Source organism: Pituophis catenifer, unplaced genomic scaffold (assembly GCF_029215685.1).
Source record: "Pituophis catenifer annectens isolate HBS135680 unplaced genomic scaffold, rPitCat1.0.hap2 SCAF_4, whole genome shotgun sequence".
Classification (NCBI taxonomy): Eukaryota; Metazoa; Chordata; class Lepidosauria; order Squamata; family Colubridae; genus Pituophis; species Pituophis catenifer.
The window spans coordinates 36,123,602-36,148,265 of NW_027256884.1; the positions used below are offsets into that span (position 1 = coordinate 36,123,602).

At 38.9% G+C, this 24,664-nt stretch overlaps 1 protein-coding gene and 1 pseudogene across 1 annotated transcript; one reads left to right on the top strand and one right to left on the bottom strand.

The window, feature by feature from the left end:
- The window catches only part of LOC139316733 (acetylserotonin O-methyltransferase-like), a 170,005-nt pseudogene that overhangs the window by 44,821 nt on the left and 100,520 nt on the right, over positions 1-24,664 (top strand).
- LOC139317259 (acetylserotonin O-methyltransferase-like) lies at positions 4,760-23,410 on the bottom strand. The gene is made up of 4 exons (XM_070944280.1): positions 23,339-23,410; positions 20,268-20,442; positions 18,869-18,998; positions 4,760-4,841 (listed from the first exon to the last, which is right to left on the bottom strand). The coding sequence occupies exons 1-4, from the start codon at positions 23,408-23,410 to the stop codon at positions 4,805-4,807; spliced, it is 414 nt and encodes a 137-aa protein (XP_070800381.1). The 3' UTR covers positions 4,760-4,804.

Below are 24,664 nucleotides of genomic sequence, written 5' to 3' on the forward strand. Positions count from 1 at the left end.
ATGTATCACTGGGAAGCTGTTAAAAGAATTTTAAGATATCTGAAAAGTACACTAGATTTTTGCTTAGTATTAGAACCTAGTGATAATAAAGAACCAAAGCTTGCATGTTATGCAGATGCGGACTGGGCTGGAGACACATCATGCAGAAAAAGTACATCTGGTTATATTTTTCTCTTAAATGACTGTCCAGTTTACTGGTATACTGGTAAACAAGAACTAGTAGCCACTTCAACGACAGAAGCGGAATATGTTTGTTTATCCAAAGCTGCAAATAACCTTGTATGGTTTAATGATTTAATTTCAGATGTTTGGAAAAAACCTGCTTTGCCTTTTGTTATGCATGAAGACAATAAAGCGGCCATTGAAATATCTAGATCTGATGCCATTGGACAAAGGTCCAGGCATATAGATATAAAATTTAAACATGTGAGGCAATTATCTCAGGATGGATTTATTAAAGCAGTGCATTGTGATACTTCAGAACAATTAGCTGACATATTGACAAAGCCTTTACCTTCTAAGCAACACAAATATTTAACATCTAAATTGTATGTCTTGTATTGTCCTGAATCAGAATGTAATTGGTGTTGTATAACGAATCGGCATTTAGAGGGGGATTTGTCAGATGTAAATGCCTTATTCTCTAATGTGTAAATAGTATATGAATGGGGTATCAGGGGTTAACTTATTCTTCACTTCTTAATGTATTCATAATTCACCACTCCCACTTATAGCTCCACCCATTGTATATATAAGGAGCCACCTACACCCTTTTCCTTGCTTCTATCTGTGAATATTCAGTGAATATAGAATGCCTATTGTAAATAAAAGGAAGTATATTTAAACCTTTAACTCTCACTAATTTTATTGAGTCTGATCCTGAAAATATTGCAGCAAAGAGGTTGCAGAAAAAAATGCTTTTAGAAGCCTCTGATGATCCCAGCTGAGCCGCACCATCATCAGAGGCTTTTTTTTTACTTTTAAAAGTATTTTTTCAGCTGAAGAGGTTGTAGAAAAAATGCTTTTAAAAGAGAAAAAAAAAAGCCTCTGATGATCGGGCGGCTCAGTTGGGCATGGGGGTGGGCAGGGATTTTTGCTATGGGTTCTCCAAAGCACCCGTCATCACTACTGGGAGTATTTCACCGCTGGCCTTGCCCCAGCCACATGGGATGGAGCAGGGGTGTGATCCATATCACGTGCCTTACCAGCCCCCACCCCTCTGCCTGCTGCCGATGCAAGTGCTGCCGCCACCTTGCCTGTTTCTTGGAGGGCCAGCTGCAGAGTCCCTGCTGCCAGACAGGGACCTTGCAGTCCCTGGCTATCCCCCAGGCCCTCTGGCAGCTGCAGCGGTGAGGCACCTCTTCCCCGGGCCCCTGTCAGCCAGGAGAAGCCAGCCATGCAAGGAGTGGGTGGGAGTGGTGGGGCAAGGAGCAGGGCAGGGGGCGGGGCTGAATCCCACCACTGTGCGGGCTGGATACATTGTGTCAGTGGGCCGTACCCGGCCTGCGGGCCGTAGTTTGAGGACCCCTACCCTAAAAAGTGAGGATTTCTTTGTTTCTTTCTCCCTTGAAGCCCCCCCCCCACGCAGCCCGTTTTTGCTTCCAGGGGGCTGCAGGGAGTCTTGCTAGGCACCCCCCATGCCCCATTTTGGTCTTAGCAAGCCTTCCTGCAGCCCCTGGGAGCCAAACTGGCACTTTCAAAGAGTGTTGTGGTTTAATTTTGGTCCATGCTAGCAGTAGTGAAGAAGTGAATTTCTAATGTGATGCCTCTGGAAGTAGCTGTGTATCTTGCCCTTCTCATACCGTAAGAAGGCATGCCATCCCAGTTGCAGATCATGACCTTCCAATGTTAATAGTTTTATATTCCTCAGATTGACCCACTCTTTCACCACGAAAGTGCCGATGCTTGGTAATATAACTCCCAATCTAGAAGACCAAAATCTGCTCTATTTAAGATCTTGTAACAGTTTTAATTTTATTCTTGCCTTTTTCTCTTGCTGTACAAATTTTAATATCAACTTATTTAGGTTTTCAAAATATTTTTCTCCAATTTTATTGGAATCATCTGAAACAGGTATAATCTTGGCAGGATGTTCATCTTAATCATAGCTATTCTCCCCAATAGGAACAGTTGCAAGTTTTGCCAGTTTTCCAAATCCATTTTAATTTATGCTTTCAATTTGTCGTAACTGTCTTCTTTGAGAGTTACACATCTTGCTGTCAATTGGATCCCTAAGTATTTAACTTTTTTTTACAATTGGCATATTTATTATTCTTGTAAATTCTCACTTTTGTTTATCTGTAACATTTTTAACAAATATTTTTGTTTTCTCTTTGTTTATTTTCAAACCTGCAACCGCCCCATATTTAACTATCTTTGTAATTAATTTAGGTCCTGTTTATCTAAAATAAACACCAAGTTATCGGCAAAAGCCTCTATACTCCTTTTTAATTTTCATACCCTTTATTTCATTATCTTGTTGGACATTTCTGGCTAATACCTCTAAAGTCAATATGAATATTATGGGGATAAGGGACAACCTTGCCTTGTGCCTTTTGTTATGTTAAAATTCTCAGTCATGTCACCATTCATAATCACCTTTGTTGTATGTCTATGATATAGTGTTTTGATTATATTAGTAAATTTCTCTCCAAAGTCCATATATTCTAACTGTGCAAACATGAACCCAAAAAACTCAGAGAGGGGGTATATATTTGCAGAGCATAGGTGTGTGTCCCCCAAATGTTATCTAATCAACTTGCCAGAACAGTTCTGATCCTCTCATATTGTCATCACAGATTCAGGAATGGCATGACTTCAAATTACACTAATCCCCCTTGGGAAATGCTTTCAGTTAAAAAAAAAAAAGCATTGCAAAATATTACTTTGTTTCCAGAGTTCTGCAGGCTATATTTTACAAGTTAACTTTAATGGCTTCCTTCTAGCAATTGCCTGGCATTTTATCCTCTATCAATTATGTTTTGTTTCATATTCTTTTTAATATTGATTGTTTCCTAGTATGATTTAATTGCTTATTTGTACCCTGACTATCATTAAGTGTTGTACCTTATGATTCTTGACGAATGTGTCTTGTCTTTTTATGTACACTGAGAGCATATGCACCAAAGACAAATTCCTTGTGTGTCCAATCACACTTGGCCAATAAAGAATTCTATTCTATTCTATTCTATTCTATTCTATTCTATTCTATTCTATTCTATTCTATTCTATTCTATTCTATTCATTCATTCATTCATTCATTCATTTATTCATTCATTCATTTCCCAGTCTCTGGCTATTTCACTTCTAGGGTCCTAGAACTGATGTTTCTGACTGACTAATGGGGTATGAGGTGGATGTGAGATGGGTACATTGCCGATGAATGTCCCATTTTGGGGATGGTTGCTGAATTCTCCAGGGCTGAGTTGGTGACCAGATCTTATCCCCAACAGACAGAATGAACCCCAATTGAACTTGGTGAATCACAAATTGTTAAAACTTTTCCTTGATCTAGCCCAAGGACTTTCCTATGGCCTGAGCAATGCTTGATCAGAAAATGAAAGGAAAGAAATGGGGATGTTATTTATATTTGCACCAATGCCCAGCCAGTAGTCAATACAGTAAATTCTCCAGTTTGAAGGCCATAGATTCCTAAGGAAATTTTACTGAGAGAGAGGTTATTATTGAGTGTAGATTAAGAGAGTTATAGAGGAAAAGAAAAAATGCTGTATCATGACCCTTCAATTTGTCAGAAACCCATTGAAAGGACACAGTGGAGCTAGCATACTCCATTCTCATTTCTTTCGGTTACACCAAGATTCAAACTGTCCTGTCACCTTTTAATATTTTTTCAAAGGAGCTGCAGATATCAGACCCTAACCTGAACAAGAAGCAAAAGACAAAGTGACATGAAATCAAGATCCAATGTCAGGTGCTGATATGGATAAAAAGGATATTTACTTTAGAAGTACTTTCGTTGGTTACTGAAGCTCCTTTCCATTAGCAGCATCTTCTCTGGAAGATCCAGAGGGATTACAAAAGAGTGGTTATTATTCTTTTGTGTACCAACACCATGCTTTACTTTGTTTTAATTTAAAGGCACTAAAACAATCTTGAAACTTGTTTTGAAAAAAATAATTCACATTCACACATTCTTTGTGGTACAATATAAATTGACTTATTTTTTTATTCTTATTATGGTATTTCACGGTTAGACACAAATAGTTTTAATCAGCATTTAGACCATAAATTCAGTTTTAGCTGTCTCTAAAAACTTGCAAATTAAGATAATAATAGAGTGCGTAGCCTTTTTTTTTTTGCTGTTTTTTTTCCAAATCCAAATTCTAACAAAACTTTGTTAAGTATATACTTAATATATATATAAATAGATAGATAGATGATAGATAGAGAGATAGAGAGATAGAGATAGAGATAGAGATAGAGATATATAGATATATATGACCCTCCAGATATATCATCTAAGACAGGGATCTCCAATTGTACTTTGATAACTTCAGGCAAGGTGAGATTATTCAGTCATATCACTGTATAATCAAAGTCAGGAGATACTGTACAGTACATTGAAATAATTTTCTTTCAACACTTGGCAGGCATGAAGCAACTTTAGCAACATTATTTTCTGGCCAAAATGACATCAAATAGATTTCCTTTCTTTAGCTGTATATCTTTGAAGCCAGCTGTGCTGAGGAATGAATGATACTCTGATGGGGTCCGTACTTTTCCTTCAGTTTTAAGCAGCAGTATGAGGGAGTACATGGCAATAGGAAAAGGTAGAGTCTTGTCTTTATCTAATGTTGGTTCCACAATTAATACTCCACCACCTGTCAAGATATAGTTAATATATAATATATAGTTTAGGAATAATAATAATAATAATAATAATAATAATAATAATAATAATAACCCCTCCGAGGAGCTCTACCTTGTCGTGGTGGAGGGGCTTGCGTGCTCTAGTGATCCTAAGGGCTATGCTGAACAGGTGCAACCATATCAGACAGACCTTAGGTGAAGGGCCAGACAAAATCTGCTCCACAACCCATTCAAATATGGTGAATACAGAAAAAATGAAATTTATGCCGGCTGAACCGTCGCCCGGATTAACAAGGGTTCTGTTGGATGCTATGGCTCCTGGGCATTCTATGCAAAATGAGTTACAGGGCTCAACTCCCTCTGCTAGGCAACCAGGGCATGGAACTGACAAGCTACTGGAAGAAAAACCCAAAAAGTGAAAAATCTGGACCAGGGAAGAAAACACCTCTATTATGAAAGCTTACTATCAGTCTGAACCAGCAAAACATGGATTTCAAAAAAGAATGTATCAGATTTGGAAGATGAACCATACGGACTGTGACACCAGTAAACAAAGGTTAATGGACCAACGACGTGTAATCCTAAACCACAAATTTTTCACTACAGAAGAATTAATAGCAATAGAAGAGAAAGCAATTAATGGTCTGAGTACAACAACAAAGAGGAGTAACATCAAGAATGATTTCCAGACTCAAAAGCAAATTGAGGAAGAAAGGGAATGAAGATACTGAAATGGATGAAGATAAAGAACAAGGAAGCACTAAAGAACAAACACCAACAGATAGTGCTCAATTAGCTGGAAAAATAAAGCACCAAATGGAAGATGATGAAAGAACACGTTTGCCAAAGCTGAACCAAGTGAACCGGAAAGAATTGAGAAATGTACTAAAAAAGGTCAATGAGGCTGTGCAAACTATTCGAACCACTACATTAGCCAAAACTAACCAACTGATGTATGCAGCAGCTGTCATAACCACCAAAGAACTGGGGTTGAAAATACAAAAGAACCAAAGAGGCAAGAAGGGGAAGCCTAAGTGGAAAATTCGGTTAGAATTGAAGATCAAAAAAGTACGTGGAGATTTGAGCAACTTGAAGAACCTAAGGCAAGGTCAGCTAAAGAACAAGCAGGTCAAAAGCAGCCTGGAAGCAAGATACGATCTAAGGAATAAGGAGATTTCAATAGTAATTGAAGAGCTGAAGCAGAGGGTTGTTGCCATCACTGAAAAGATTAAAAGGTATGAAAACCGAGTAACTCAGTTCAAGGAAAACTCACAGTTCAGAGCAAATCAGCACCAGTTTTATAAGAATTTAGAAAATGGAAATGGAGTAACAACAAATGAAAAGCCTGATAAAGAGAAAGCTCTGAAATTCTGGAAGAATTTGTGGGAAAACAACAAGAAGCACAACAGAAATGCAAAATGGATCAAACAGGTTGAGGACTCTATTAAAATGCATAAAATGGAAGACGTGAAAATAACAAAAGCAATGGTGCAAAGACAGTCAAGAAAAGTGAAGAACTGGAGTGCACCTGGACCGGATGAGCTGCATGGCTTCTGGTTAAAGGCACTTACAAGTCTGCACAAAAGATTGGCAACCCAGATGAACCAGATCCTAAAAACACCTGAAAATGATGGATGGATGACAACTGGAAGGACATTTTTGATCCAAAAAGATAAAGAAAAAGGAAAGGACCCTGGAAACTATAGGCCAATCACCTGCTTGCCAACAACATACAAGCTTCTTACTGGTATCATTGCAAACCAAATCTATGGATACCTGGAAAGAAATAACTTGCTTCCTGTAGAACAGAAAGGATGCTGCAAAAACTCAAGAGGAACAAAAGATCAATTGCTGATCGACAAGCTAATCCTAAAGAACTCAAAGAAAAGACGAACCAACCTGTTCATGGCTTGGATAGACTATAAGAAAGCATTTGATTCAGTTCCCCATAGCTGGATCAAGAAATGCCTGGAAATATTAGGCATCAACAGCAACATACAAAAATTCATGGAATCTTCAATGAACCTCTGGAAAACAAAACTTATGGCTAATGAAGAAGAACTGGGTGAAGTTGAAATTAAACGAGGCATTTTCCAGGGCGATTCCCTTTCACCCCTACTTTTTATACTCTCAATGCTACCACTGACAATCATTTTGAAGAAGATGAACTGTGGATACGAACTTGCAAAGAAAGGACTGAAAATCTCGCATTTGATGTACATGGATGATTTGAAGCTGTTTGGTAAAACAAAAGCTGAACTGAATTTATTAATTGAAAACACAAAAGAATTCAGCCAAGACATTGGTATGCAGTTTGGAATTGACAAATGTGCAACAATAGCAACCAAAGCAGGCAAGATCATAGAAGAGGATGGAATAGAACTAGAGAATGAAGAAATGATAAAGGCAGTAAAATCAGAAGAAGGCTACAAGTACTTGGGAATTTTAGAAGCCTCTGACTTAATGCATAATAAAGTCAAGGAATTAACTTCAGCCAAGTACATTCGACGAATTCGTAAGATATTAATGTCCAAATTGAGTGGAGGAAACATCATAAAAGCCATAAATACCTGGGCTATACCTGTGATTAGATACTCTGCAGGAATAATTGACTGGACCCAGATGGAGTTAGACAATTTGGACAGAAAAACAAGGAAGCTTATGACAATGAATCATGCCTTGCACCCTAAAAGTGATGTTGACCGATTATATTTACCAAGAGCAGAGGGTGGTCGAGGACTCCTACAAGTAAAGCAGACTGTGGAAGAAGAAAAATGCAGCTTGAATGATTACATCCAGAAAAGTGAAGAACCAATGATTAAGGAAGTAAATAAAGGAGGCCTTTTAAAGACAACTAAAACAAAAGCAGAATATAAGAAAGAAGTAACTGAGCAGCGAGCTGAAAATTGGAAACACAAAGCTCTGCATGGCCAATACTTGAAAAGTATTGAAGGCAAAGCTGACCAGAAACTAACTTGGAACTGGTTAAGATCAGGAGTACTGAAAAAAGAAACAGAAAGCTTTATTTTGGCAGCTCAAGAACAAGCCCTAGCTACAAACTGTATGAAGGCAAAAATTCAACATGTTACCACCAACAGCAAATGCCGCCTCTGCAATGAAAAAGAAGAGACAAACTGACTACCTACAACGCCATGACCGTGTTGCTAAAATCATTCACTGGAAATTGTGCCAGAAGTTTGGATTTGAGTACAGCAAAAACCACTGGGAACATCATGTTGAGAAAGTTTTAGAGAATGAGAAACTCAAGATCTTGTGGGACTTTAGGATTTAGACTGACAGGCACTTGGTCCACAACACACCTGACATAACAATAGTTGAAAAGAAAAAAGTATGGTTCATTGACATTGCAATACCTGGTGATGCACGAATTGAAGATAAGCAGCAAGAAAAAATCACAAAGTACCGGGACTTACAAATTGAAGTTGAGCGACTGTGGAAAAAGAAATCGTCTGTTGCCCCGATTGTAATTGGAGCCCTCGGAGCAATACCCAAAGGGCTACCCCGCTATTTAGAAATTCTAAATTTGCCGGACTTGAACATTTTGACTCTACAAAAAACCACCTTACTCGGAACAGCTTACATCCTCCGACGATACCTTAACAGTTCCTAGGTCCTTGGTTAGGACTCGAGCTGCTGAGCTATTAACCAGCCTCAAAGGCTGTGAATCTCAGCCAATAAATAATAATAATAATAATAATAATAATAATAATAATAATAATAATAATAATAATAATAATACAGTACTTGGGGATTTTAGAAGCCTCTGACTTAATGCATAATAAAGTCAAGGAATTAACTTCAGCCAAGTACATTCGGCGAATTCGTAAGATATTAATGTTCAAATTGAGTGGAGGAAAGATCATAAAAGCCATAAATACCTGGGCTGTACCTGTGATTAGATACTCTGCAGGAATAATTGACTGGACCCAGATGGAGTTAGACAATTTGGACAGAAAAACAGGGAAGTTTATGACAATGAATCATGCCTTGCACCCTAAAAGTGATGTTGACCGATTATATTTACCAAGAGCAGAGGGTGGTCGAGGACTCCTACAAGTAAAGCAGACTGTGGAAGGAGAAAAATGCAGCTTGAATGATTACATCCAGAAAAGTGAAGAACCAATGATTAAGGAAGTAAATAAAGGAGGCCTTTTAAAGACAACTAAAACAAAAGCAGAATATAAGAAAGAAGTAATTGAGCAGCGAGCTAAAAATTGGAAAAGCAAAGCTCTGCATGGTCAATACTTGAAAAGTATTGAAGGCAAAGCTGACCAGAAACTAACTTGGAACTGGTTAAGATCAGGAGTACTGAAGAAAGAAACAGAAAGCTTTATTTTGGCAGCTCAAGAACAAGCCCTAGCTACAAACTGCATGAAGGCAAAAATTCAACATGTTATCACCAACAGCAAATGCCGCCTCTGCAATGAGAAAGATGAGACAGTCGACCACCTGATCAGTGGGTGCAGCAAAATTTCACAAACTGACTACCTACAACACCATGATTGTGTTGCTAAGATCATTCACTGGAAATTGTGCCAGAAGTTTGGATTTGAGTACAGCAAAAACCACTGGGAACATCAGGTTGAGAAAGTTTTAGAGAAGGAGAAACTCAAGATCTTGTGGGACTTTAACAATAATTGAAAAGAAAAAAGTATGATTCATTGACATTGCAATACCTGGTGATGCATGGATTGAAGATAAGCAGCAAGAAAAAAATCACAAAGTACCGGGACTTGCAAATTGAAGTTGAGCGACTGTGGAAAAAGAAATTGTGTGTTGTCCCGATTGTAATTGGAGCCCTTGGAGCAATACCCAAAGGGCTACCCCGCTATTTAGAAATTCTAAATTTGCCGGACTTGAACATTTTGACTCTATAAAAAACTACCTTACTTGGAACAGCTTACATCCTCCGACAATACCTTAACAGTTCCTAGGTCCTTGGTTAGGACTCGAGCTGCTGAGCTATTAACCAGCCTCAAAGGCTGTGAATCTCACTAAAGATTAACCAATAATAATATACACTTCGGATGTGATTATATTACAATTACAACAGCATAACTACTTGATTACTAAGATCAATAATGTAAATGACATAATTTTAATTAGAGTGGCATTCAATTATATAGAGTAAGGCCACTTTATAAGCAAGGTACCTTTGCATGCTGGGTATGATTTATACAGTATCCTAAGGTAGCCATGAAGTAATTACAGGTGTATCCTTATCCCCCCACCAAAGCTCTGCCCACTCCCACAATCTTCTCCCTTCCTTTCCATATTGTCAGCTACCTTGCACTTTCTTTGACTGAGAAGATGCAGGATGGCTCCTCCTAGTCTAGCTGCCATGTGCATTCCCTATTCAAAGAGAACACCCCCCCCCCCTAAAAAACAAGCCGTGGACAATTTCTTCAAGTTCTAAATTAAGTTTTTCAGTAGATGAACGTGTTGGGATGCTCTTCTTCATCCTGTCATTTCCTTCACTGGAAAAAAATGCAGCTTGTATATAGTGCTCTTAATCCAAAGAAATTCAGGGTAAGGAAAGCAAGACAGATGATGTTCTACATTTCATAAAAGGGGAAATACAGTGAGAAGTCCTAGCGTACCTAGATATGGTACAGATTATATCATGAATTAAAATACACAGATGCCAAATTGCTCCATGTAAAGCAAGTTGGAGAGAAAAGGTTTCTTGCTTCATACAATATAGAACACTTTTTCCATGCAAAAAAAAAAAAAAATCAGTCACTTTTTGGGGGGGAAATGACATCAAGTAAATATTCTGCAACAGTTTTATTTTTCTTTCTTTTAACATTATTTCTCTCATATCAGGCATCTTCCCAAGTCAATTGGTGGATACAATCGAGTCCTGATACCAGATTTAATTCTCCATCCCATTTTACACTATCTTTTGCAGATTACAGCTTCTCCCACTATTTGTCTTTCCTGACTCTCACTTCGAGTAGTAGCTAAACAAGACAATTGTTAAGCAAGATACTTATACTTAGAATAAGGTGACCAGATTTTAACATTGGTAAAGAGGGACATTGTGGGCGTGTCTTATTTTGTGGGCGTGGCTAGCTGGTCATGTGACCGGGTGGCCATGGCTATGTGTATAGGGTAAGGTGAACAGATTTTAACATTGGTAAGAGGGACACCATTGTGGGCGTGGCTTATTGTGTGGGTGTGGCTTGGAGGCCATGTGACTGGGTGGGCGTGGCTAGCTGGTCATGTGACCGGGTGGCCATGGCTATGTATATAGGGACTACTCAGAGGGCTGGAAAGTCATTTCTGACAGGTCCTCACACTTTTGACTGGTCCTCACACTTATGACCATCCTCACATTTATGCCCATGCAGCATTCTTAACAACCATGTCACTCATTTCACAACTGCTTCTCTTCACCATGATGACAAGATAGGGCAAAAATGTAAAATGTGAGGACAGTCGTAAGTTCGAGGACTGGTCAAAAGTGCGAGGACCAGTCAAAAATAACTTTTTCAGCCCTCTGAGTAGTCCATATGCACAAAAGGACTAACCAGAGGGCTGAAAAAAGTCATTTCTGACAGGTCCTCGCACTTTTGACTGGTCCTCACACTTATGACCATCCTCACATTTATGCCCATGCAGCATCCTTAACAACCATGTCACTCATTTCACAACTGCTTCTCTTCACCATGGTGATAAGATAGGGCAAAAAACGTAAAATGTGAAGACAGTCGTAAGTTCGAGGACTGGTCAAAAGTGCGAGGACCAGTCAAAAATAACTTTTTCAGCCCTCTGAGTAGTCCATATGCACAAAAGGATACAGCAATAGAGAGGGATGAAGGAAGGGAAGGGAAATTAGAGTAGGAGTGAGGGTAAGAGGGGGAGGAAGAGAGGAGGAGAAGGAGAAAGGAAGAGGAAGTAGGGAGGAGAAGAAGAGGGGGGAAGAGAAAGTAAGAAGGAAAGAAAAGAGAGAGGTGGTAGGTTTGAGGAGAAAGATTGCTGTACAATAAAAAAGATGAAAGGGAAGAAAGCCAACCCCAAACAAATATAAAGATATTAAGATAAAGAATGAATGGTTAAACTTTAAAGAATAAAAGAGAACAAATATGAATAAATAGCAGTAATTAGAAACACACATACAAACATACAATTTATTTTCTTTGAACAGAGTATTTGGCCGGTTCACAAATTTAAACAGTGTTTAGTCACTTCAATTAAATTTACAATTTCTATATTTCCTTTTTGCCATATTTATTCCACATCTATTTTTTTAAAAAAACCAATATTACCCTTCATCCTCATCTCTAATCTTAATCAAATTCAATTTTTCCCTTCTATTCTATATTATACCCCTTCCCATTGTCATCTATTTTTATATCCATCCTCACATTGTTTAATTATGTAATTATGTAATACAGTTGTTTAATACAAATTCAACATTTTAATATAAATCAATTAGTTATATAACTACCTTTTTTGTATATTAATCAATATGAACATGAATATTCCAATTATTTCCATGCAATCCAATTTCTTACAAATCAATTAATTATATTTACCAATAATAATAAACCAAATAATTTCCCCCATATATTCCTCTGAACCACAATTTAACCATTTCTGCTTTCAACACAATATACAATTAATAGTATCTCAATTATTACAATTCCCTAGTTAAATACAGCTGTTTTTTCTTTTGTGTTTTAAAATCTTGAACTCTCCTCCTAAATTTCCCATTGTTTGCAGTTTTTCACCTACCTTTTTTGGGGAGGAAAAATAAAAATAAAAATAAATCTCTCTCTGCCTCATTTTGTCACGTTGCACCAAAGATCCTGGTTTCGGTTTCGTTTCTGCAGCTTAGCTAGGGGGAAAAAAAACTGCTTCAGGAACTCTTTACACTGATTGCCTGTAGGGCGGCCCTTTGAAGCCCTGGGCAAGAGTTTAAACAGTTTTTTTTTCTTCTAGCTATCAGCTGGGGCTCAAGAGGCAGCGGGACTCAGGAGGCAGAATGAAAAATCGGGACTTTTTTGAAACGCCGCGGGACAAATTGCTAAAAAGCGGGACTGTCCCGCCAAAAGCGGGACATCTGGTCACCTTAACTTAGAAGGACATGATTTACAATTAGGATGGCATGCCTTCCTATGGTATGAGAAAAATAAAATTCATGGATACTTTCAAAATCACTATATAAGAAACTCACCAATATCGATATGGGAAAAAATAAATATACTTGAAAATTCCAAAATGGCTCTCAGCGATGGAAGCCTTTACATTCCCAAATCTGGTGAAGCTTGAAAAAATCGTGACATACAAAGACATATTGGACACTGAAGGGACATTAAAATTGAAGCAAGAGCTGAAGAACAGGATATTATACTATCATGGTGGCCTCAATTGCAAATACAATCTAGATGATATAGTTATGAAAAAAATATGGCTTTTATAAAGGACAAACACCTTTTGATAAAACAGTGTTGAACTCTGATGAAAAATTAATTGAGAAAGTCTATAACTGTTTGCTAAATTTAATAATGGAGGATGAACGAATAAAAGACAATGGTACAATGGGGGAAAAACTTTGGCTATAGCATAGAATTAGAGAATGGCAAAATTTATGGGAAAGGAACTATAGATTAACAATGGCAACTTCTTGTAAAGAAAATTTATATAAAATGTTTTATAGATGGCATTTACCACCTGCTAGGTTAGCTAAAATGTTTAAAAATATGTCTAGCAAATGTTGGAAATGTAATCAAAAGATGGGCACATTTTATCATACTGTATGTGGTGGACTTGTGCTAAAACAAAAAAAAGTTTTGGGCAAAAATACATGGCTAGAAAAGATAATAGGGAAACACGTAGATTTTAAACCTGAACTGTTTTTATTAGGGATGATATTGGAAAAATTTGATAAGAAAAGTATGTATTTAGTATTACATGTTTTAACAGCGGCTAGGATTATCTTCGAAACTCAAATACTTTGGCCACCTAATGAGAAGGAAGGACTCACTAGAGAAGAGCCTAATGCTGGGAAAGATTGAGGGCAAAAGAAGAAGGGGACAACAAAAAACAAGGTGGCTGGATGGAGTCACTGAAGCAGTAGGTGTGAGTTTAAATGGACTCCAGAGGATGGTAGAGGACAGGAAGGCCTGGAGGAACATTGTCCATGGGGTCACGATGGGTCGGACACGACTTTGCAACTAACAACAACAAAAAGATTATCTTCGCACAATATTGGAAAGATGAAGAAACATTGCAAGATAAAGAGATAATTAAGAAGATACTAGACTGTGCAGAAATGGATAGACTTACATTGAAAATCAAAGAGAAAGAAGACACAGAATACTATCAAACATGGAACTTATTTTACCAGTGGTTGGAAAAAAAGGGTGGAGAGTAAGAATGGAATCTCTATTGTTAAGCAAATTAAATACCCAGACAACACGATGTTTATTAAGCATTAAGAAATGTAATTAATACCAACCCAGGAGCCCTCAAGCCCTCCAACATGTGGGAGCCCTCCAACATGTGGGAGAGAGCAGAATGCTCTCTCCCACATGTTGGAGTAGACCAGGTGTCTCGGTAAAACACTTAATCTTTCCCCTGGCTCAGGCTGATGAAGGGAGGAGAACCTGTGGCTCAGTGGTTAATATAACTGCCTAGCATGCAGGCAGCCCAGGTTTGAATCCAAGTAAGGGTAAGGCTGGCTGATGAGAGCTAAGAAGCTTGAAATAGATCTATACCAGTCTCCCTTTATTTCTTTATCAGTAAAATATATTTTATTTTATTTTATTTTATTTTATTTTATTTTATTTTATTTTATTTTATTTTATTTTATTTTATTTTATTTTATTATTTTATTTTATTTTATTTTATTTTATTTTATATTTTATTTTATATGTATATGGTCTATCTCTAATGTACAAACAAGTGAATGATGAAAAGCAGAGAGATGCAACCAGGACATCGTAGAAATCATGAATGCCATAGAGTTCTGCCTGGCAGGGAGAAAAGCTATCCACACTTGGGACACCCCCTTGCACTATAACTACAGTGAAGAGATATCCTTCTCCTTCTCGCACATCAGGTTTCCCCTAAGATGGCTTCTCCTATGCAGAAAACATGTATACTCATAGGTTCCTGCCAACTCTACAGAGTGCAAGGAACAGAGGTGGGTTTTTTTGCTGGTAAGCCTGGACCAGGTCCAGTTTTGCGAATATTGACCCGCTCCCAAGTGAATGCAACAGATGTTGCACCACTGGAACCGGGTATGTGCTCTGCTGCAATGCCTTATTTATTGAACATTTATAGTCAGCGCAGATGCGCACGATCCATCATGCTTCATTGGGGTCACAATGGGAGTCTCCCATGTTGCATGATCGATCGGTTCCAATACACCCTGGGCGATTAATTTGTCCAGCTGTGCATCTACCTTGGGCCACAAGGCGAATGGAACCCCGCGAGGCTTGAGTCTAATTGGTGTGATTGTTTTATCTAAATTGAATGAGATGGGTTTTCCCACAAATTTCCCCAGCTTACCATCGAAGACTTCCTTGAACTCTTCAATGATGTTGTCAAGCTCGTCCTGTCGGATTTGATGAATCCCTACTATTGAGAGCCCTAATGGCTTGAACCACTCCACTCCTAGCAGGTTCGGGTGGCTGTGCTCCACGATGGTGATGGGCAGGTTGCCATGGAACTTGTGATAGGAGATTTGAAGAGAGGTTCTTCCTAGGACTCCAATGGGATTTCCTCCAAAATCCACGAGCCTTGATCGCAGGGGTTTCAGGTCCTTCTTGCTGAAGCCGGGTTTCAGTCGCTTCAGCTGGTGCCAGTCCATTATGGAGTAGATCGATCCCGAGTCTATATCCATTGAACATGGCGTCCCTTCCACGTGGACGGTCACATGGAATTTGGTGGCGCTGTCGTCATTGGTGTGAGCGATGGTCGTCTGATGGACTGCCCCGCTCCTGGAGAATTCATCTTCACCGCATCTGGATTGGAAAGAGGACCGTTTGGATGATCTTTGGTAATATTTCCGGATTTCGCAGTTCCGGTGTTGGGCGGTTCTGGGGCCGGGTCTGCAGCTCTGCAGGCCTCTGCGATGTGCCCCCTCTTTAGGCAGCGTCTGCAGGTGGCATCTCTCCATCGGCAAGTGGCCCTTGCATGGTTGCCTCTGCAGCTGCCGCAGTGCTCTCCCTAGTCGCCATTTTGTGCGGTTTCCCACCTTGGGGGTCTGGAGCCCTTGTTGACGGCCATTTCTTCATCGGACTCGGATGCAGCGGTGGAGTCATCAGTGGAACTTTGGGGAGTCTTCTGGATTTTATGGACCGCTTTAGCCTTTATCATTGCGGCTGCCGCTTTTTCCGAAGTCTCCGCAGCCGTGGCTTCCTCGATGACTTCTTTTAGCGGTATTCTCTTTCGGCTCAGGAACTTCTTTTGTAGAGACACGTCCTCCATGCCGAATACGATTCTGTCTCTGATGGCATTGTCCACGTTATCAAATTCGCAATTTGCTGCGATTTGGCGTAGGGCTGCCACAAAATCTTTGATGGACTCACCGTCCTGCTGGTTCCTCTGATGGAATGTGAAGCAGTTTGCGATTGGAGTCCCCATTGGTGCATAGTGCTCTTGTAGCACTTCTTGGAGATCTGCCCAAGACATTTCCTCAATGTCCCTTGGTGCCACGAGGTCGATGGCCATCTCCAGCACTTCGGACCCGCAGTGAGCCAGGAACAGGGCTCTCTTTTGGTCATCGTTGAGGTCCTGGTAGTTGTTCCCCCTCAGGAACTGGCGAAACCGGACCATGTAGGACCTCCATTTCTCCTTCCCGGGATTGAAGGCAGCTAGCAAGACGAGTGCGGCTTGTGATGTTGCCATGGCTTCGGTGGCTTTGTCTTCATGACTTCAGCTCGTGTTCAGCTCTTAGTTTGGTGGCGGTGTGCCATGAGGTTTGTTGCTGCGGTTCTTTGAATCCTTCGTCGCCAGTGTTAGATCAGGCACAGGAAAAGAAGACACGACCAGCGTGGTCCATTCAGCACTTTTATTGAGTGAGAACAAGACTGGCGGCTGCGCTGCCGGAGCTCTCCTTTTAAGTGCTCCCAGCAAGTCGCACTGCCCAGAGACAGCATTTTGAATTTCTCACCGGTGGATTAGTCAATCCCTGGCGGGTGTCCTTATAAGGACATAACAAATTGGATCAATCCTAATAATCACATCCCTACTTCTGTCTGTTTCTTTCTTTGTATGATTGACTTTTTTACAGTAAACAACTAATATATATATATATATATTTATACTTATTAATTCATAGGTTTAAATGTATGATATTTTTGTAATCAGGGTTTTTTTCCTATGTAGATAAAGTTGTTAAATGGCCATGGTGGGATGAGACTTATGGGAGACTGGGAAAGTGATGATTGGAGATTTCATCCCACCATGGCCATTTAACAACTTTATCTACATAGGAAAAAACCCTGATTACAAAAATATCATACATTTAAACCTATGAATTAATAAGTATAAATATTTGACCTTTACAGGGAGGAGTCATAAAATATGGGTGTGGCTGGTTGAAGAGGTTCAAAAAAACCGAAATAGTGCTATCCCAGTCTCCCATAAGTCTCAGAATAAACAACACAAAATGTCTGACAGGCCTGAAAGTGATGATTGGAGATTTCATCCCACCATGGCCATTTAACAACTTTTTCTACATAGGAAAAAACCCTGATAACAAAAATATCATATATATATATATATATATATATATATATATATATATATATATATATATATATATATATATAGTTGCAACAATGAATTGAAGTATAAGCAATAGTATAACATATGAATTTTATTTATTTATTTTTATTTATTTTTTTGATTTCTATACTGCCCTACTCCCGAAGGACTCAGGGCGGTGCACAGCCAAACAATAAAACACATACATACAAAATTTAAAAGTAGAATAAAATCAAATTAAATAATTTTGGCCCCGACAAATTTAAAACCCCAAACTTTTAAAACCAATTTAAAACTGAATGTATAAAATACTAAAAGATATTTAAAAAATTAAAAATCTTTTATAAAAGAGGGAGAAAATTAGGCCAGGCCCGCCTGGTGAAATAGTAAGGTCTTTAAAGCGCAGCGGAAGGTGCGCAGATCCGGGATCCTCCGTATCTCTGGGGGGAGCTCGTTCCAGATAGTAGGTGCCCCCACAGAGAAGGCTCTCCCCCTGGGGGCCGCCAGTCGGCATTGTTTGGCTGACGGCACCCAGAGGAGCCCCTCTCTATGGGAGCGTACCGGCCGGTGGGAGGCTATTGGTGGTAGTAGGCGGTCCCGCAAGTACCCAGGTCCTAAGCCATGGAGCGCTTTAAAGATGGTAACCAAAACCTTGAAACGCACCCGGATAATAAATGAATAAGTTAATATTTTAGCAACACTGAATTGAAGGATAAGCAATAGTATAACACATGAATAAATGAATAAGTTAATATTTTAGCAAATATGCATGGGTACTTACAAATAATTTTATTTCTTCATTCTTTTTACTTGGAAATTTTATTGCATTTTCATGTTCTCTTAACCTCCTTTTTATTTATTTCAGTTTATGTCTTAAGTCTTAAAAGTCTTAAATCTTTTAAAAGTAATCTTGAGAATGCAGGATAATGAAAAATGCTATTTTGTGGTTGTGTTCGAATATGATTAAAGTAATTGGACAATTCTTTTTAAAGGAATGCAAAAACTAGAAGAACATGAAGACTGAGGTGGAGATGAATGATGAGAGGAGTTTCATTGTTTCATTTCCTAAAGATGGATTTCTTTAATTTGCAAAGAACAATAGAAAAGACATAGTATACTTATGCTGAATGACAATGATGTCTCTATATATTGTAACAACTAAGTGAATAAAATATGACAATGACACATTAAGTAGCATGGGGAGAGAAAAAATTGATTTTGAAAAAAAGCAAATTGTTTTTATCTATATGCTTTTGTGTGATATTTATTTTAAAAAACTAATTAATCTTCCTACCTCACTGTGTCAGGCAAATATTTCATTCCTGGGTAGACAATATCAGAGAAAAACTTCAGGGTATAATATTGAGACTTTGGACTTGATTTTGCCAGGTAGAGATTGGCAAATTCTGTATTTTCATAAAGACCTTAAAATGAAGGGAAACAGAAAGGAGTATTAAGATTATTGCTAACACAAAAAAGAAAATTTAAAACTATATTACTCAATATACTATTTCTTATATTTTGAATAAAAACAAATACAATGGGTTATTAAACATGATTGTTAATGCTTCTGAATGTTGGTGTTGGCGAATACATCTGAGAATATTATAGACAGCCAAGAAAACAAATTGTTCGTTGAACAAACCAACCCAGAATTTTCACTTAAAGATCGAGTGATCAGGCTTAAATTTTACTACTTTGGACACATTATTAGAAGACTGTAATGCTGGGAAAGGTGGAAGGAAAGAGAAGATGATCAGCAGCAAGATGGATGGACTCAGTTACAGTGGCAATGGGTAATGGGCATTGGAAAATTTGCAGATTTTCTCCCTGAAGAAAATCTATGTTTGTGGTCTTCAATGATTTATGGCATGTAATCAAACACCCAAAATGTTTCAAATGACTTCAATCATGCTTTCTATCATAAAATCTCAAAAATATCTTAAAGTACCACACTTTTAAAAAACAATAATAGGACATCATAAAGGCCAAGTCATTCTTAACTAGTACAAATGGATTATTGGGACTTGTAACTACATATAACAGAATAAATTTGTGGACAAAACCAAATCGCTATGTAGAAACAATGAAGCACATTTAGAATAAATTAATGAAGGCTGAAAAAAACTAACCCAAAACTTCTATCCAAAATAACCATTGGAGGAAATAAAGTGCTTGAAATACAGTTCGGCATAGTATCGATATGAATTGAATGGTATAGACTGGTTATAGTAAACCACATGTGTGTGATTTTCTGTGGTGTTTGGAGGTTGAACAGACCATGCACATGCAGTGACCAAAGCTGCTTACAAATGAAGGCCCCGTGCAACCCGCAGCAGCCTGTCTGCAAAAAACAAAACAAAAAATACTGCTGGAAAGTAAGCCTGAGGATAAGAAGCATCAGGCTTGCGCATCCGGGGGAACAGAATTTTGAGTAGCAATGAGGCTAAGGGCTGAAGTTGAGCTCTTGGCCTGGGCCTCAATTTCAGGCCCAGCCTTGGGGCTGACATCTAGTGCTGCTCTTTAGAGTGACATAGATTGACAGCCGAGAGGTGGGGAGAGAGAATTTTTTCTCTTTTGTTTGGGAGTGGGCGTGTGACACATCAACCCCAAAGGATTTGTCATCTGTGGGATAGATTAATATGTAATAGTTTTAAAAAAATTTGGGACACTTTTGATTCCAACATAGTTACCTTTGTCGTCCTTTCGTTCCATTTTCAGAAGATTTAAAGTCACGCAACAATTCAGCAGCATCTCCATTCCAGTGAGACTGGTGTTTAAACGTTCAGCAATAATCGCTGAGGAGAGAGATTTACCTGACTCTCTCAGCAAGTCAAATATTCCAAATTCACAGGAAGTAAATATTATCTGAAAAGAAATGGAGAGATGTACCAACAGAAGAAAGTTTGGGAAAGGATGATCTTCCTTTAATTATTTAATTTTGTCTCCTCCAAACTATCTGAATAGCTTATGAACAAGGATGAGTGAAAGTCAATAATTATAAAACATTTACAAAGGAAGGGAGACTGTTTTAATTAGATGTGTTTTTAGTTAGCTAGAAGCCCTCTTCAGGATAGAGAATGCATGCCTTTCTCCAGTCCTGTCCCTTCGTAATGTCCGCTTGTTCATCTAGGAGGTCTGCAAGAGGAAGTCTGACTCTCTTGAACATAAGTGCAGCTTCTATGTAATTTGGGATACAGGTAATCCTCAGGTTACCATAGTTAGTGACCAAAGTTACGTCATAAACCCACCCTCACAAAATATTTACGACACAGTCCCAAAGTTATGAATGTTGCAGCACTATGGTAGTTGTTTACACTTATGAGTGACCACAGAGGCACTGCAATGTTTGCCCTGCTTATTCCCCCCCCCCCCCCCGGGCTGGGCCTTCACAGGAACTGGGCCTCTGCAGACTCACTTATCTTGCAACGATCTAGTGAGCCATCAGTTCCTTTGCCTGCTTCAGTGCACTCACGGAGAACAGAGGCCTAAAGTAGTATGAGATCACACAAGATCAGTAATGCAAGATCTCATGCTACTGATTTCCAGGTCTTCCCTTCATTTGCAAAGCTTTTGGCTGCAGATCTTGTCCAGGGCTCCATTCATACAGAACAGAAGCCTAAAGTACTGTAGTGCAAGATCACGCGAGATCAATAGCTTTTTGCAGCAAAATCTTCTTGGGGCCATGATCCCACACCACAGCCCCCAGAAGCTTCCAGTCTTGGCACAAAAAGCATTTGCAAGCTGATGTGTCATGGCCCCATTGGAGCCTGAACCTGTGGGGGAAGATGAGCTCGAACTGAGCCAACAGAGATTGAGGGGCGGTTCACTGGCTGCAAAGGAAAATGGGGAAAGGCAAGACCAGTCAGACTACCCCTCCTGATCCAAGAGCACAGAGAGTGGAGAAAAGGCAAGAACAGCACAGATTGAACAGGCTACTCAGGAGAAGAGTGCCCTGCCCATCTTCACAAGGCACACCTGGGGAATGAGGCTTAAAAGGAGATGCTGTGGGCATTGTCAGGAACAAACTCTGAGTCCCTGAAGTGTTGAGTGCCAATGTTTGAACTTTCCAAGAGTACTTGCATTCTTTCTGGCTTTCTGGACTAATTACCTGGATCCTTTGCTTCCTGAACTCCTTGATTTGCCCTGCTGGATTTATTGCTATGCAGCCTTAGTGTACACAGCTCTGGGCTGGAATATTTGTAGCCAAAGGTTGCTTGAGGTATGTGTGGGGGTTTGTCATCTTTTTTCTGGGATTTGCCAGAAATGTGGGAGCATTTGGGGAAATTTGGAGCAATAAAGGGGCGGTTTGAACTGCCAGCTGCTTGTGTTAGCTCTGTGCCGTGCTCCCAGTCATCACACGATGGGAGGCTTGAAACAATGCAATTTTGCTGTTCCAAAGTCTTGTTGGTTTGCAAACGTTTTTTGTGCCGAGACTGCAAGCGGGCAAAGAAACCACAACAAAGAGGTTGGAGAAGAGACAGATCATTAGATCTTCACAAAGTAAGTGACCCAGTGCAGCAGGATGGGGTGGGAGCAATTGTGTGGACCCCAGAGAGGGAGCATGAGGGGGAGGCCTTGCTGGTCTGAAGCATGTGGCCTGTTCCATCGCTAGGACCTCCATGGCCTTCCCATCCTGAAATACCTCTTGTACACTTAACGACCTGCATGTCGATTAGCAAATGTGTGGGCGAAAGCAGGGAGTGATCATGTTCATTTGATGTGATTCACTCCAAAGAATTCTCGGGTTACAAATGTAATTGTCAAGCTCCATTACATTCATAACTCAAGGATTACCTGTATTTTTTTTAGTGCCAGATCACACGGAGAACTGCATTCATGTTCAAGAAAATATTAGGACACCATTCCTTTTGACTTCCCAGGTGAATGCAGAGAGTAGAGGGAATAAACAGCTCAATTCTTTGACCTCTTAAAATTCCTCACAAGTAATCCCTAAAGAGAGCTACAAGATCTGTTGTGATAGAAGCTACTGACAGAATTGTGGTCAGAAGACACCATTGCTCTATTTGATTAATAATTGAATTACTGAGTGCTGATTAGATTTGACATACCTTTCATCCATGGGTGCCCATTGCTCCCTAATCATTCAGTCCCTGATATGTTCTAGGAACCATAATTTATGGCAACCAGCTTTACTTGTGGGTGTTGAGCAATCAGTAAAAGGGCATGTGCAGCATCTTTTTTCATCTAGCAGCTATGTTTCTTTTTAAAAAAATCGTAACTGAGTTTTTATGGACTAAATCTAGTGGTGTAGTGGGTCACCAAAAAGAAAAGATAGAGGAAAAATGTTTATTGCAGGTTCTGAACACATTTCTTTTGTTCAAAAAAATAGAAAAGCTATTGCCTAAAATTAAAGTTTTTACCATCAAATTTTAAAACACAATATGTGGTATAGTACTGTGAGATTTTATAATAAATGTAACATAATCTCTTTATTTGTTATGTTCCAATCTGATTTCTGATTGATCGACTGCAAATTGGGTAGCCTTATAAACTGCTCTAATAAAATAATAAATAAATAATAAACAAAAAGCTTTCCAAAGCAGAATGAGAAAAAAGAATGATATTCTTTTGATGAGAATGAAAAAACTGATTCAGAAAGTTCAGCAAAGGCTTTTGTACTTTAAGTAAAATAGTTTTAGTGGAGCATAAGCTGCATGATTTGGAGTTGTTTTCATATCCATAAGACTCTGAAGAAATAAAGTTGTACATTGTAATGCCATATTTACTGTTTTCACCCTACCTTTGTAACCATAAATGAATGTTGATGCTGAAATAATATTTTAATATTTTCTTTTTTCTCTGGTGAAGCCATTGTTCTTCACTTCTCTGTCAAACAGACAAGAAAATTATTTCATCCACTCATATTTCTATACCATTGCAATCTAAAGAAATTCCCATTGGCTACAGTATCAAACACAAAAAAGTACATAAATAAATTCATCAACCCATTTCAGCGTCTCTAGTTATACAATAGATAAATAATCTGACAACGTTTACCTACTAAAATTCCAACTTTTCAGCCCATTTGGACCACCTTCTTAAAAACCAGCAGGGGAAGCCCCACCTAGATATCCAGGGGAATCTGTTCCACAGGTATGGAGAGTGGAGATATAAAGAAAATCATTGGCTCCTGGCTCTTCCTGCCCCACAACCCCACATTTCACATAGGGAGAGCACCTTCAACATCCCAACCTGTGACAGGCTTTACTGAAGTAGCACTCCCTCTAATGATTTTTACTGCACCCTATGCAGTAAGCTTTTGGTGAATAAAGGGTGATTAATCAAAGTCACCCAGTGAACTTTCTTCACTGAATATGAATCTCACTAGTAACAGTTTCATTACAATATATTAATGACCAAGCCCCTCAACTACATGAACCATGCCATTACACTACTATTTTCCATAGATCCTTTTCAGTTCTGATTTTGAGGCCCTTTCAAATCTGTGTTGTAAGTAAGGAAGAGAATAGAAAACAAAGCTCCAGAAGAGAGAAGAAATTACTGAGAGGGAAAAGATGGAAGGAACTCTGAAGATATGCTCTGGAAGTTGCAAGCAGAAACAAGCCGAGAGAGCCTGAATTAGGATTCTTCGGATAAATCAGGTTGTCTGAATTTAGGCAAAAGGGCAAAAATGAATAAGACTTGCAGACTTGTGTTCTCATGTGATTGATAGAGGTAGGGGGATTGCCACCAATTAACAGCCCATCTAAGAGCTGCCCCCAAGGTGAGATGGACGGTAAACAATTTAACAAATTGTTAAACAAATAAATGTATTAAACAAACAAATAAATAAGAAAGACCTCCCATTGTCCAGATCCTTAGCCACATTAAATGTGATCTCAGATGTGGAGCTAAGACTGCTATGTTGGAAAGTCTCTTAGAAAGATTTGTTTGTTCGTTTGATTGTTATTTGTTAAATTTATTTGCCACCTATCTTGCTGTGGGATGCAGGAGAAACATTTTCGTGTACTAATGGAAAGTAGATAAACAAGATTTCCAATAGTATAATACAGTGAATTGCTTCTTCCAAGCACAGACATTGACATATTTATTTCTTTGTTTAAAG